This window comes from Cynocephalus volans, chromosome 13 (assembly GCF_027409185.1).
Source record: "Cynocephalus volans isolate mCynVol1 chromosome 13, mCynVol1.pri, whole genome shotgun sequence".
NCBI classification, from domain to species: Eukaryota; Metazoa; Chordata; class Mammalia; order Dermoptera; family Cynocephalidae; genus Cynocephalus; species Cynocephalus volans.
Window position 1 is genome coordinate 22477687 of NC_084472.1, and position 15197 is coordinate 22492883.

The 15197-nt window shown below is 38.4% G+C and overlaps 1 protein-coding gene across 5 annotated transcripts in view; it reads left to right on the forward strand.

The window, feature by feature from the left end:
- Nucleotides 1-391: 391 nt before the first annotated feature.
- TAF4B (TATA-box binding protein associated factor 4b) overlaps nucleotides 392-15197 on the forward strand; it is a 147092-nt gene continuing 132286 nt past the window's right edge. For all 5 annotated transcript variants that reach the window (XM_063076909.1, XM_063076912.1, XM_063076913.1 and 2 more), the window contains exons 1-2: nucleotides 392-1149; nucleotides 14337-14482. In XM_063076909.1, coding sequence (XP_062932979.1) covers nucleotides 810-1149; nucleotides 14337-14482 — 486 coding nt within the window. In that variant the 5' untranslated portion in view covers nucleotides 392-809. The remainder of the gene's footprint in view (nucleotides 1150-14336; nucleotides 14483-15197) is intronic.

The following is a 15197-nucleotide window of genomic DNA, read 5'->3' on the forward strand; positions in this document are numbered from 1 at the left end:
AAAATCAGTCCTCCACATTTCTTCCTTAAAAAACAGAAGCCTGGAGAAAGTCTAATTCAGGCTTTTCGAAGAACACACAACTAGGGAAACCAAGGACAGGAACACAGACGCCGCAGCTCTCCAAGCGCAGTTCGCCCCCCGCCCAACCCCCACGTGACAGGTTTTTGGCAACCCGCCCCTCCTCCTTCCGATTCCGGGGAAGATTCTAACGCCCTCTGGAGCCATCCCTAGTGACGTCACGGGCGCGATTCCGCTCCGTGGCCAATCACGCGGCCGGGTTCTGGGAAAGCCCGGGGCAGTGGCGGCTTGGGCGCGTGCGCGAGGGCTCCGCGTGGCTATATAAACATGGCTGGCGTGGCCGCGCGGCTGGGTCGTGTGGAGCGCGCGCAGGGGGCTTTAGGGCGCTGAGGGTTTGTAGTTTTGAAATTTCTGGCGGGGGTACCGCCGGGCCGAGTTAGGCTCGGAAGTGGGAGAGACGCCCTTACCGGAGCCGCGCGGCTGGGCTCCGCGGCGGCGGGACACCAGGCTGAGGCTCACGTGCGAGCGCCGCTGACGAAGCGGCGAGCGGCCGAGCGGGTGTTGCTGCTGGGGGCGGCCCCGGCTCGCGCGGACTGGAGGAAGGTCCAGGACGCGCGAGCTCTGCCGCCCAGCTGGCGCCTGTCACTGACTTCTCTGCCGCGGCCCCTACGCCTTTCCCCAGCGATGTTGTGGAGCCCGAACTGCACTGGTGTCGGCTGCCGCTTGCCAAGCCTGTCCTCGCCTCTGCTCCAGCAACGGCAGTGCCGCAGCTGCCACTGATCCCCGGGGGGATGCCCGCGGGCCTCACCGAACCGGCGGGCGCCGCTCCCTCCGCTGGTGTGAGCTCCTCGGGGACCGTGACCATGGTCCCCCCCGGAGCTCTGCCGGTCCGGGTGGAGAGCGCTCCGGTGGCCCTGGGCGCCGTGACTAAGGCTCCAGTCAGAGTCTGCGTGGAGTCCACGGCGTCTCAGCCCCTGCGGTCCCCTGTGGGGACCATAGTGACCAAAGTGGCTTCTGTCAGTGCTCTTCCTAAACTCAACAGCGGCCCTAGGCTATCTGCTCCTCAGATAGTCGCGGTGAAAGCCCCAAACACAACAATCCACTTGCCTGCTAATTTGCAGCTCCCTCCAGGTATGTTGATTGCCCTTATCCGCCAGTCCAGCCAGCGGTGGCACGTGAAAGGTCGCAGCCCGGGATTGCTCCTTCTTGCTGGTAGCTCTGAAAAACTCCGAGCCAAGGGAACCTTTCATAATCTTGACTTTGCAGTGATGGTACAGGAAGCTGCCTATTGGGCAGTGATTTGCCTTTATAATTAATATTCCTATAGTCTCTTTGTGTCATCACTGCATAGTTTTCGTATTTAAGAAAAGAATCTTTCCATCCAAGTGACAGTAAAAGCTGGAGCAGCCTATTCAGGAGGGCCTTTGAGACACTGGCTCCTAGGTGGGGCAGATACGGTATAGCTAAAATTTATTTTCATGAGGAGAAAGGACCCGTTTGTACTCTCACACGCTTAGATTATCATTTTTTAAAAAAGTGTATTTTAAAAGTTCTTGTGTGTTAGTACTGAAAGAGAATTTTAAATTTAAGCAAGCCGGAATAAGTTTACTGCTCTCTAGTACCATAAACGAATAATGCTGCTTCCTGCACAGTCTTTAAGTGTGTAATAATTGTAACTTTAAATTTGAAGAATCCTTCTCACAGGGAACAAGTGCCAGAGTTGACAAGTAGATCAGAGTCATGGATTTGTTATATTTGCATTTGAAGCGATATGTGAATGCTACCGCTTTGAGTCTTTGACTCCTTTCTGTACTAGGGCTTATTACTCTGTTGGGCTGTTTTCATGATTTACACACCGATTTTGCTTTGTGATAATTTACATATTGTAAATATGCTGAATGATATTTGAGTGTTCTACCTTCTTTCTTTCCTCAAGTGAAAATCCCTTTGAATTTGTCTCCTATTATTTTGCTTAGCAGTAATTGCAACTCTGACCAGCAAAGATGGTAAAGAAGTGAAAGCATTGATTTGAAAGATTTCAGTATCCCCTAGCAAGATCAGGGGCTCTTTTTGAAACTAATGTTGTATTTGGTCGTGAAAATTGTGAACAGATTATGAAGTTCTATTTCAGTTTTGTATGGTACAGAAGGTACACAGACTTGTTAAGGCTGTATGCAATACTGGATACATTACTTGCCAGTTCTAAGTCCTCATCCTGCATACACATATAAAATAGTTACGAATGTGTTTGAATCAAATTACCCCCTAATTTGTTAAAATATAAATTCCTGTTTAGTCATTGAAGTTTGTTTAGAAACAGTAATTTTAAAAATGTTAATATAGAAACTGTCAAGAATGAAAACTTGCTAACAAGTCACTTATTAAGGGCTTACTGTACTAGGCACTTTTTATACATTAGTTATATGTTTTTATTCATTGGTCATAATAGGCAGGTAGCAATAAGGAAAGAGGTCTCTAAGGGTAAATAATTCGCCCAATGCCAGGCAACTCATAGGTGTCAGAGGGGGTTTGAATCCAGGTTTATTTAACTCCACTCTTCCTACAACACTGTGCTTACCACTTGTGGGTATACAATATGCCTTATTAAGTATCAGTGCTGAAAGGTGATTTTGAGAATTTTAGAGGCTCGTCATTCTTTTTATGCACCAGGAAACCAAAACTGAAACTTGCAAAGCAAAATCTCAAACTAGGACCACAGCCCAAGTAAAAGCGTTTATTGGAAACATTTTATGCTGTTGACCATGAAGAAACCCCACAAAAGAGAGGAGATGCTTTGTCTTTAGAAATTGTTAGTTACAGAGGAGACGGGGGAGGTGCTTTAAAAAGCTGCTTTTGGGAATTTCTGCTGATGTGTGGCAGAACTAACACATTTGTGCTCTTGTTGGTGCAAAATAAGATAAGCCATAGTTGAAGGATGAAATGGAAACACTGATTAAAGGAACTTTCTAAAAGTTATAAATCCTAGGGCCGGCCCGTGGCTCACCCGGGAGAGTGCGGTGCTGGTAACACCAAGGCCACGGGTTTGGATCCCTATATAGGGATGGCCGTTTAGCTCACTTGGGTGAGCGTGGTGCTGACAACACCAAGTCAAGGGTTAAGATCCCCTTACCGGTCATCTTAAAAAAAGTGTTATAAATCTTGTACTGTTTCTTTTGTGAATTGAGGATTAGCAGTTGAATACTCAAGGATGCTTAAATAATATGTATCAGTTCTTCATTTTCCAAGTTAATAAATATTTTAAGCATTTGATTTTTCTTCACTGGTTTTAAAAAATATACATATGCACCACAGGTTTTTCCAGGGAGCAGGGGCTGGAAATAAAAAATATGTGGGGGCATTTGAGGAAATAAATGTTTTTGGTAATCTCTTATGTCATCTCTTTTACATGTGGGATTTTTAGGCTTTTAAACTGTGGCCCTTTCTGTGTTTGGTATTCTTCAGCTCCACTATCACTTGTTTGAGAATGACAAGCAAGGACTTGAGTACTTCTTTTATGTCATAAACTGATAAATTCTGCATGACAGTCATACTGTACAAAAGTTTGTGAAAGTTACTTGTGAAGTAGTTGAGGTCCTTTTTCATCAATCTGTGTTCATGCTGAGTATTTGCATCTTCTTTCTCAAATTCCTGAACCAGTCTCTGGATAAGCTAGTGCTTCTTTGTTTCCACTCGGCTTTATCAAAGGGATACAATGTACATGATCATCAGCAGCACAGTTGTCACAGGGCTACTGGGCTTCCTGAAATAAGAAGCTGTTCTTTTCAGTGTTCACCATAGCCATCCGCTTTTGGATTCCGAAGGCTGTGGAGTCCCCTTAAGGCAATAGCATCAGTGGCATTATTCTATGGATAGTCATCCCTGGGAGAAAGTGCTGGCACTCCTTTTGTGCTGCCCTTCCTTAAGGCTAGGTTAGGTTCTCCTATTAAGTGTTCCTACTTGCAAACTATACTTTCACCACCATAGTACTCTCACACTTTGTTATTATTACTTCCTTTTTTGATTATAAATTCCAGAGAAGCAGGGACTCTTATGTTGCTTCCTTTATTATTCCCAGGGCCTATAAATTGCTTGGCACAAAGAAGGCACTTAAGTATTTGAATGCAGGCATATGTGGAGAGAGTATGGGGCAACAGGGCTGCAGCACTTAAGGGATTCTGAGGGCCGTGATACGTATGAGTGTGTTGAGTTTTGATTTTGCTTATTCTGCTTACAAAAGGTTACTGAAATGTAATCCCCACTTCACTAGAGTATTACTATTAACACTTTTATTGTATCTTTTTCATGTTAGTACCTATAAGTCTTCCTCATTTTTTCAACTGCGTAGTATTGATGTGCCATTGTCTTTTGACCACTTTCCTATTCATAGGCATTGATATTGTTTGTACTACTTTCTGCTATTACAAATGATGCTGTAATAAACATCTTTGTATGTTTTGTGCAGTTTTATAAACATGTTTTTATGGGATAAATTGTTAGAAGTGGAATTGTTGGTTCAAATGGTAATATATCTATAGATATTGCCAAACTTTACTCCTAAAATATTGCTTAAATACATAACAATGTTAATACTTAATTTTAGAAAACTACCCATGGAATCTAAGAAGTCATTTTCCAGACTTCTTAAATTAAGTAGGAGAAGGTGACCTTTGAATATAGAGAAATGTAGGCTGCATGATAGTACTATTATGTGGATTTGTTACTTATTGCATAACTATGCCTAAGAGGTCTCTTGTTAGCTTGAAGTCTACTAGTTATATGATATATGTATGTCAGCGTGGAAGGTTCAGTCCAAGGCCACAGAATAAGGACTGTGGTATGCTAATCATGCTAATCAAGTTTGTAGATAACAGAGGGCTCGGAGGGGTATTTAGATTGTAATATGCACGTTGGTTATTTTGCTGGGACTAATAACAAGAACTGGAATTTCTTTTTTTTTTTTTTTTGGCATCTGGGTGGAATGGGGTTCGAACCTTTGACGTTAGTGTTACAAGGCCTCGCTCTAAGCAATTGAACTAACTGGCCAAACCAGAACTGGAATTTCTAGATCAAGGACATATGAATACTTTAAGGCTATTGATATATTTTGTTATTTATTCATACATTTCAGTGCTAATTATATGCTCGGTTCTATACTAAGGTAACGTGGGTGCAATAGTAAATAAGGTAGACATAATTCCTCTCTTAGAAATCAAGTAAGATTTCCTGAATTTCCATAGATTACTCTGAGCTTAATTTTTCTCCAATAATCTTATTTTTTATAAAATAATACATGCATATATAAAACAACCAATATGGAGACTAAAAAGAAGAAAGTAAAAAATCACCTGAAATTTTATAGGCCTACTTTTGAAAGATGAAATTTAATAGAGATAAACAGAAGCTCAGTTTTGGCAAATCAGCTGTGTAAATAGAGAATAAGGAAGATGTACAATAACTAATAGCAGGACCTGGGATGAAAACTCATTAATTTTTTCTTTCCTTTACTCAATTCAGGAAATGAAGGAAAGAGAGAAATTTAAGTGACTTTAAGCTCAGTAAGGGAAACTATGACATGTGAAAAATTTTAAAAATTGGACCCATGGTGCCCGAGGAAGAAAACAACTTAGGATATGTTGGCCACATGGCTTATTTTGTATAGTTGCAGAAGGGACCCTCACATCTGTGAATATTAATGGGAGGCATATTTTGGTTCCATTTTAAGGAAGGACTTTGTATTTCTGGTCTGCTAGTGAGAGAGTGACATGTATACCATCCTCATCTTCCTAACCCTGGACTTATTTGAGGAGAGGCTAGAAGGTTACTAGTTAGACATTTTGTATAGGTATTAAATTGTAACAGATGAATTCGAGGGTTTTTATGGATCTTAGATTTGTATGGGTTTGCTATTCTTTCAGGTGCAATATTTGCAAATGCTGGGCATATGAAGAAATCAGAGATCCTTTATCCAGATCAGCTTGCCACCAAGACACTGGCTTTTGGGACAAAGCAGTTTACTGGGCAGAAAAGTAGAGTATGTAGAGAGAGAACACTGGACTAGTTTATACCTCAATATCTTAATATTTATAGAGGAAAGGTGCTATGTAACCTAACTTATGATTACTTTCTCTCAACAAGCCTGTAGAGTAAATTAGGCAAAACTAGCCATCCTTTTGTGGTTGGAAAAAGTCAATCTCAAGTATTTATCAGGATTGGATTCAAAGAGACTTACTTGGTCACTGGTCTTCAGAGAAGAGATGTTCTGTTTCCTTTGTGTATTTTTAAGTGCTTTTTACTACATCGTTGCTGTGCATAGGAATTGGGCCTTTGAGATAGATAATTGTTTAAGATTGTACAAGGAGATTAAAAACGCTTCAATCAGAAGAACATTCAAAGTTCAGATGAGCTAGTGATTTTATTCTCAGTATTTTATATATATATATATTTTATATATATGTATATATATAAAACCTCCTAGTGATGTTTTGAGTACATAGTTGAAGAAAAGTTTAAATTATGGATCTTTTGTCATTAATAACTACTACTACTTCTAACTTTAAAATTCAAAAATCCTCTCACATGTCTTGTCTCATTTGATCCCATTAACAATCCTGCAAGGTAGGCATTAAGTTTCTTGATTGACGAACATGGTATGTCTTTACATTTATTTAGATCTTTTAAAATTTCTTTTAATGTTTTGTAGTTTTCATTAATTTTGTGCTTGTTAAATTTATCTAAAGTATATTACCCTTTTCTGGGGGGGGGGCTGGCAGGTACAGGGATCTGAACCCTTGACCTTGGTGTTATAATGTAAAGTATATTACTCTTTGATGCTATTATAAATGGAATTTTCTTAATTTTTTACAGTTAATCTTTGCAAGTATATAAAAATACAGTTGAGTTTTGTATAACTTATCAATTCCAATAGTTTCTTAGAGGATTCATTAGGATTTTCTATATACAGTAGTTCCCCCTTGTATGTGTTCAGTTACCCATGGTTTCAGTTATCCGCAATCAACTGTGGTCTGAAAATATTAAATGCAAAATTCTAGAAATAATTCATAAGTTTTAAATTGTGTGCCATTCTGAGTAGTAGAGGGATGAAATCTTGAGCTGTACTGCTTCATCCTGCAGGAGATGTGAATCATCCCTTGTCTAGCCATGGTAGGTATACACTACCTACTCATTAGCCACTTAGTAGCCATCTTAGTTATCAGATCAACTGTTGCAATATTGCAGTGCTTCTGTTCAAGTAACTCTTATTTTACTTAATAATGGCCCCAAAGTGCAAGAGTAGTGATGCTGGAATATTGTTATTACAGTCCTATTTTATTATTAGTTATTATTAATCTATTACTGTGCTTAATTTATAAATTAAGCTTTATCACAGATATATATATATATATATGTATAAGAAAAAACGTGGTATGTATAGAGTTTGGTGCTATCTGCTGTTTCAGGCATCACCTGGGGGTCTTGGAACATATCCCCCACTGATAAGGGGGGACTACTGTACAAGGTTATATCATCTGTAAATAGTTTAATTTTTTTTTTTTTTTTTTTTTTTTTGGTGGCTGGCCAGTATGGAGATAGTTTTACTTCTTTTTTTCTGATCTGGATGCCTTTTATTTAATTTTCCTGCCTAATTGCCCTGGCTAGAACTCTCAGTGTTATGCTGAATAGAAGTAGTGATTGTAGGCATCCTTGTCTCATTTCTCATCTTAGATATCCTTGTCTTGTACCTGATCTTAGGTGGAAAGCATTTAGTCTTTTACCATAAGTGTGATGCTAGATGTGAGTCTTTTATAGATCCCTCTTATCACATTGAGAAAATTTCCTCCTATTTCTATTTTGTTAAGTATTTTTATTTGAAAGAAAGGTGTATTGAATTTTGTCAAATGCTTGTTCTACATCTGTTCAGACAGCCATGTGGTTCTTGTCCTTTATTCTTTTGTTATGGTATTTTACACTAATTAACATTCAAATGCTAAACCAACCTTAAATATTCTTGAAATAAATATCGTTTGATCATGTTGTGTAGTGCTTTTTATATGTTTCTGGATTCAATTTGGCTGAGAATTTTTGTATCCGTGTTCATAAGGGATATTGGTCTGTAGTTTTCTTGTGGTGTCCTTGTCTGTTTTTGGTATTGTTAATACTGACCTTACAGAATGAGTTGAGACATATTGCTGCTTTTATCTTTTGGAAGAGTTTGTGAAGGATTAGCATTAATTTTTCTTTAAGTGTTTGGTAGAATTGACAGTGAAGCCTTCTGGACCTCGACTTTTCTTATGGATACTTTTTTGATTCAATATCTTCATTTGATGGAGGTCTATGCACGTTGTCTATTTCTTCTTGAGTAATTAGTAGTAATGCCATCTCTTCATAGTGGTAATGCTCCCTCTTTCATTGCTGATGTTAGTGGTTTGTGAGTCATACTTTCTTTTCTTTGTTTTTTTTTTTTTTGTCCTGGGTAAAGGATTGTCAGTTTTTTTTATCTTTTCAAAGAGCCAACTTTTAGTTTCATTGACTTCTTAATTGTTATTCTATTCTCTATCTCTGCTCTAATCTTTATCATTTTTTCCCCTTCTGCTTGCTTTAGTTTTTATTTTCTCTTTTTTTTTCTTGTGTATTAAACTGGAAGGTTTTTATAGATTTGAGATTTTTTTTTTTTCTTTTTAAGACAAGCATTAACAGCCGTAAATTTCCCCTGTAAAGACTGCTTTAGCTGCATCTTTTAAATTTTGGTATGTTGTGTCCTCCTTTTCACTCATCTCAAAGTATTGTCTGGTTTCCTTTGTGATTTCTTCATTGATCCATTGGTTACTTAGGAGTGTGTTGTTTAATATCCATATATTTTGTGACTCCCACTTTCTGCTACTGATTTCTAATTTTATTCCATTGTGGTTGGAGACCATACATTGTATGATTTCAATCCTCAAAGTTTATTGAGGCTCGTTTTATGTCCTGGTAATGTGACCTATCTTGGAGAATGTTCCATGTACACTTAAAAAATGCTGTTGTTGCTGGGTGAAGTATTCTATAGCTGTGTGTTAGGTCTAGGTGGCTTAAGGTTTTCAAGCCTTTGATTTTCTTGTTGATCTTTTGTCTAGTTCTGTCCTTTATTTAAAGGGGGGCATTGAAGTCTTCAAGTATTATTGTTGAATTGTTTATTTTTCCCATCATTTACATAAGTTTTTGGTTCATATATTTTGGGCCCTGTTGTTTGGTATGTATATCTTTAAATTGGTGATTTTATCATTATAAAATTCCCCTTTTTTATCTCTAGTAACATTTTTTGTTTATAGTCCATTTTGTCTAATATTAGTATGGCCACTCTAGCTTTCTTACGGTTGCTGTTTGTATGATATCTTTTTTGTCTTTTTATTTTCAACTTTTTTGTATCTTTGACTCTGATATGTGTCTCCCGTATACAGCATATTGTTGGATCTTGTTTTTTATCCAGCCTGACAATTTTTGCCTTTTGATTGGATTATTTAATTCATTCACATTTAATGTTATATTGATATAGTTGGACTAGGTCTAGCATTTATTTTTATTTTCTATATATTTCTTTTCCTTTTTGTTTCTCTGTTTCTTTTCCCCTGCTTTCTTTTGCATTAAGTGAATTTTTTTTTAGTGTAATATTTTAATTCCTTTGTAATTTTTCAACTTTTGGGGGGAGTTTTTTCTTAGTGGTTGCTCTAAGATTGTGATGTATCTTTTTGGAATCTACTTCACATTTATATTAACTTATTTCAGTAAGATAAAAAGCCTTTATTCTTTTTTTTTTTTTTTTTTGGCAGCTGGTGGTATAGGGATCTAAACCCTTGACCTTGTTGTTATCAGCACTGCACTCTAACCAACTGAGCTAACTGGCCAGCCCCTGAAACCTTTTTCTTATGCACAGCTCATTTTCCTCTTATGTTTGTGTGTGTGTACATATGCTGTTATTGCTCTACATATTGCATGCATCTAGATATATTTCAAATCCAGCAATACCTTGTTATGATTATCCTATCTAATTTTATGTCTTTTAAAGAAGCTGAGTGGAGAGAGAACAAGGACATATTTATAGCATTTGTTATATTACCTTCTTATTTGTCATTTCTGGTTTTTTTCATTTGTTCTTGTGGCTTGGAGGTACCATCTGAAGTCATTTCCTTAGTGCAATGTAGCTTTGCTCCCATCCATCTTCTCTGTATTATTATTTGCACAAATATTACATTTCTGTATGTTGTAGTTCCAAAAATACAATTATATTTATATTCTATGCAATTGTTTTTAAGCCAGTTAAGAGAAGAAAGGGGAAGTAGTATGCATTTATATTGTGAAATTACATAATTACCTTTACAGTGCTCTTCATTTTTTCGTGTGCATTCTAATTATTGTCTGGGGTTACTTGTTTTCTGCCTGAAAAACTTCGTTTAGTATTTCTTATATGGCATATCAGCTAGTAATGAATTCTCTGTTTTTGTTTATCTGGGAATGTCTTTATTTTGCCTTCATTTTGTCTTTGTTTTTGAACATTTTTACTAGGGGGCGTGTCTTGGAGTGGCTCTCTTTCTATTTGTCCTTCTTGAGTTTGTTGAGTTCTTAGATGTCTAGGTTGTTTTTCATCAGATTTGGGAAGTTGACTGCCATTGTTTTTTTGAATATTTTTCCTGCTCCTTTCTGTCTCTCTTGCCCCTTCTTCTGGTACTCACATAATGCCTATGTTGGTGTTTTTATTGGTATCCCACATTTTCTGAGGCTCTTTATTTTTCTTCATTCCTTTTTCTTCCTGTTCTTTGGATTGCATAATCTCTATTGATCTATCTTCAAGTTTGCTGATGTTTCTTTTGCCAGCTCAAGTCCACTTTGAGCCCCTCTTGTGAATTTATGTCAGTTACTGTACTTTTTAGCTACGGAATTTCCTTTTTTTAAATAATACTTATCTCTAGTGATATTCTCTATTTGATGAGATATTATCATCATATTATTCTTTACTTCAAGTATGGTTCCTTTTAGTGCTCTGGACATATTTATAATGGTTATTCTGAAGTCTTTGTCTTTTAAATCTGACCGCTAGTCCTGCTCTCATAGGTGGTTTCATTGCCTGCTTCCCCCTACCCCCATTTGTCTATCATACTTTTCTGTTTCTTTGCATGTCTCATAATTTGCTGTTAAAAACTGGACATTATAATATAGTGTAGCAACTCTAGATACTGGTTTTCACTCCATTGGGTGTGTTGTTGCATGTTTGTGTGTGTGCTTTTGTGTTTAATGTCTGGCTGGACTATTTTAGTGAGGTCTGTTCTCACAATGAGAAGCCTCTGGTGTTGCTTCTCAGAGGGCACAGCTTTTAGCATGAGGACTGTCATCTTTAGCAAGGCTCTCTCTCTTTCCCTCATCTCTCTGTTAAACTGCCTGCTTCTGCCTGTATCATACTGAGCTGTTAGAAGCCACTCATTGCCAGGTGGTTACCCTGTTGTTTTCAATAATACCTTAGGGCCTAACTTGCTCCACAGTCTGATCCAATTAAATCTGGGCTCCTTTACAGGTGTAGTTTCTGAGACCAGTATCTGAGGTTTGATCTGACCACAAGAGGATCCTTCTTAGTTGTCTTTTTGATTATCTCTGGTAAACTAGTAAACCTATGGTTTAGCTTGTATTTCTCATGAATCTACCAGCCAGCCTCCTCTCAGTTACTCCACAGTATTTTAGAGTGCCCTTGTGGTATTGTGAAAATATTTATATTTGGTCTTCATCCCCATCTGCTGACATACAACTCCTAAAATCCTTAGCATTTCCAAGGTGATGAGTCGTTTTGTATGCTAATGATGGCTGGCAGCCCATAGGTAGCTTCAGAATTGGGGGCTGGTTACAGGAAAGACCAGCTGGGACTTTCAGTCCCACCTCCCAACCTCTGGGGAGGGGAGAGGGGCTGAAGTTTAAGTGGTCACCAGTTACCAATGATTTAATCATTCACACATACGTGATAAAGCCTCCATAAAAACTTAGGAGGCCCTGGTTTGGAGAGCTTCCAGATAGCTGAACACATAACACTTGGAGGTTTCTGGAGGGTGGTGCACCTGGGGAGGGCATGAAAGCTCCATGCTCCTTCCCTCATACCTTGCCCTATGCATCTCTTCATCTATATTCTTTGTAATATCCTTTATAACAAACCGGTGAACGTAAATATTTCCCTGAGTTCTGTGAGCCAGTCAAGCAAACTAATTGGAGGAGAGAGTTGTGGGAACCCTGATTTATAGCTGGTTGGTCAGAAGTTCCAGGGGCCTGGACTTGTGACTGTCATCTGAAGTGGGGGCAGTCTTGGAGACTCAGCCTTCAACCTGTGGAATCTGATGCTAACTCCAGATAGATAACATTGGAATTTAATTGGAGGACACCCAACTGGTGCCCGCTGCAGAATTGCTTGCTTGCTGGTGGGGTAAAGTCCCCACACATTTGTTCACAGAAGTCGGTCTTTTGTGTTGATGATTGTGCTATGAGTGTAAGAGTGTTTCTCTTACTCAGACAGCACTTAGCTTGAACTTATCCACACTCTGAATTAAAGTCAGTTCTTTTAGAGAGATATTTGGAGGAGGAGTCAGGATTGTGGCACTCTGAGTGACATCCTCGCTTTAGGAGCAGGGTACTGGCATGAGTGGTACTTTGGTTTTCTCTACTTGCCTCCCCCAACATGGAACCTGCTACCCTATGAAAAAGCTGGGGTGAGGGCAGTTGGGGCCCAAGTATTCTCAGTGTGCCATCCCTGAAGTGTACAGACTTTCTTTTATGAGTGGTAATGGGTGCAAGAAGGGAGCCTTGAACCTCTTGGATGCTTCATCTCAAATTTTTCCTCTTCAATATGCAGCTGGGGTGGGAGTGGGGATGAGGGGAGGATGAGAAATGATGGTGGACTGCCCCTTGCAGGAAGATACCTTCAGCTGGGAGCTTAGGAGAGAGGGAGCCCTGCATTCTTGGCCACACTGCCAGCACTGGAGTTTCGGTCATGCTAAGCTGAGAAGAGAGAGTGGGTTGTGGTTCAAATGCCACAGATTCTTGCTATATTTACTAAGTCTTAGATCTTCTTTAATAATTGTGTGGTCATTTTCTGTATGCCTTAGGGCAATTACCAAAGTCTTTGAATGCTCGTTTTCTAAAAATATTTTTCACCAATTAATGCTTGTTTCACTAGGGAATGAGTTTGTGGAGCTCCTCATGCTGACATTCCAGAAGTGGAACTCCTACTATGGATATTCTTGTTTGTACCTCCTATTGACACAGGCAAGAATTTCTTTAGTTTGGAAATACTGCGTTACAGGGTTTGCAAATGGAAATCAATTTTGTGCAGTCCTGTAAAGCTGAACAAAGTACTTGAACCAAGTTACACTACCACCAGCAAGATGTTCGAGTTCCTGTTGATCTCTCTAGTATTTGGTATTGCTATTGGACTTCTTAATTGTTGCCTGTCTACGTAGATATAAAGCAATATCTCACTGTGGTCCTAATTTACGTTTCCCTGATATCTGTATTTCTTTTGTGCATTTTGGATACTTGTCATTTGAATGTATGTGAACTAAAATTTTCTTCCATTTTGTGGCTTGTCTTTTTGCTTTTGCTAAAAGTTCTTATAGTGTAGTTGAACATATCAAACTTTACTTATTTTAAGTAATCCTTTCTCATCCCAAGTTCAGAAAGATAATGTTTTACATTGTCTAAGAGTTTAAAATCTTTTACTCTTTACCTTTGCAGCCTTAATACGCCTGGGTTTTTGTGAATGTGCATGAAATAGGCATCCAGTTTCATCTTTTCCATATAGATAACTAATTGACCCAGCCCTGTTTATTGTATAGTCACTTTTTTCTTCATGAATCTGGAGACCCCCTTAGAAAAATTTGATGTGACATATTTGCATGAGTCTATCTCAGGTTCTCTATTCTGTTCCATAGGTCAGCTTGTATAGTCTGTTGCTATTACCACACCATCTCAGTTACTAGCTTAATAAATAGTTTTGATGTTGTGAAGGAAAATGTTTTGCTTTCTTCAGGAGTATCTTACCATATACTTAGTTTTATTTATTAATTTTTTTTGGTGGGGGCAGCTGGCTTGTACGGGGATCTGAACGTTTGACCTTGGTGTTATCAGCACCTGTGCTTTTGACAATTTGAGTGAAAACATTTTTCCATCTTGTATGTGATAATTAGCAGACATGGAATTCAGTATGTACAAATCACTTAGAACATTTTACAGTGTTGAAAGAAATGGGAGAAGAAAATAAGTGATGTTTATGCTTTATTAGCTCAGAGGTCACTTTCTTTTTCTTTTAACTATAGGAACAGTTTTGATGAAAAGTAACAGTGGTCAGTTGATGTTGGTGTCTCCTCAGCAAGCTGTAACAAGAGTGGAGACCACAAGTAACATAACTCCAAGGCCAGCAATACCAACGAATACTCAAACAGTCAAAATCTGTGCAATGCCGGTAATATACCTTAAAGTTTTTTATCATCTTCTTAGTTTCCCAGCCATTATATTCATGTAAATGTGTATGTGTTTGCCAGTAAAAATAATTTAATATGAATCTGCTCAACTATTTAAATTAAGTGACTTTCTTTGAATATGTTAATTTAATCAGGATTTTATTTTTTATTTTTTTAATATTTTATTTTACTTCTCAATACACATTGTAGTTGATTTTCATGCCCCTTTACCTGCTCCTCTCCATCCTGCCCCCCCACATCATATGTGTTCACTTGACTTAAACAGTTCAAGGAATTTTTGTGGTTATTCTGTCTTCTTCCCCTCCCCACCCTCGATTTGTTTGTGTGTTTATTTATTTATTTTTAGCTCCCACAAATAACTGGTATTTCTCTTCTGTGCCTGACTTGTTTTACTTAATATAATTTTCTCTAAGTCAATCCATGTTGTTGGGAATAGTAGTATTTTGTTCTTTTATATAGCAGAGTAGTATTCCATTGTGTAGATATACCACACTTTCCTTATCCAGTCATCAGATGATGGACATTTGGGGTGGTTCCAACTCTTGGTTATTGTAAATAGAGTTGTAATAAAAATTGGAGTACAGGTATCCCTTCGGCATGATGATTTCCATTCCTCTGAGTATATTCCCAACAGTGGAATAGCTGGGTCATATGGCAGATCTATCTGTCATTTGATAATTGCTAAAATAATGAAAA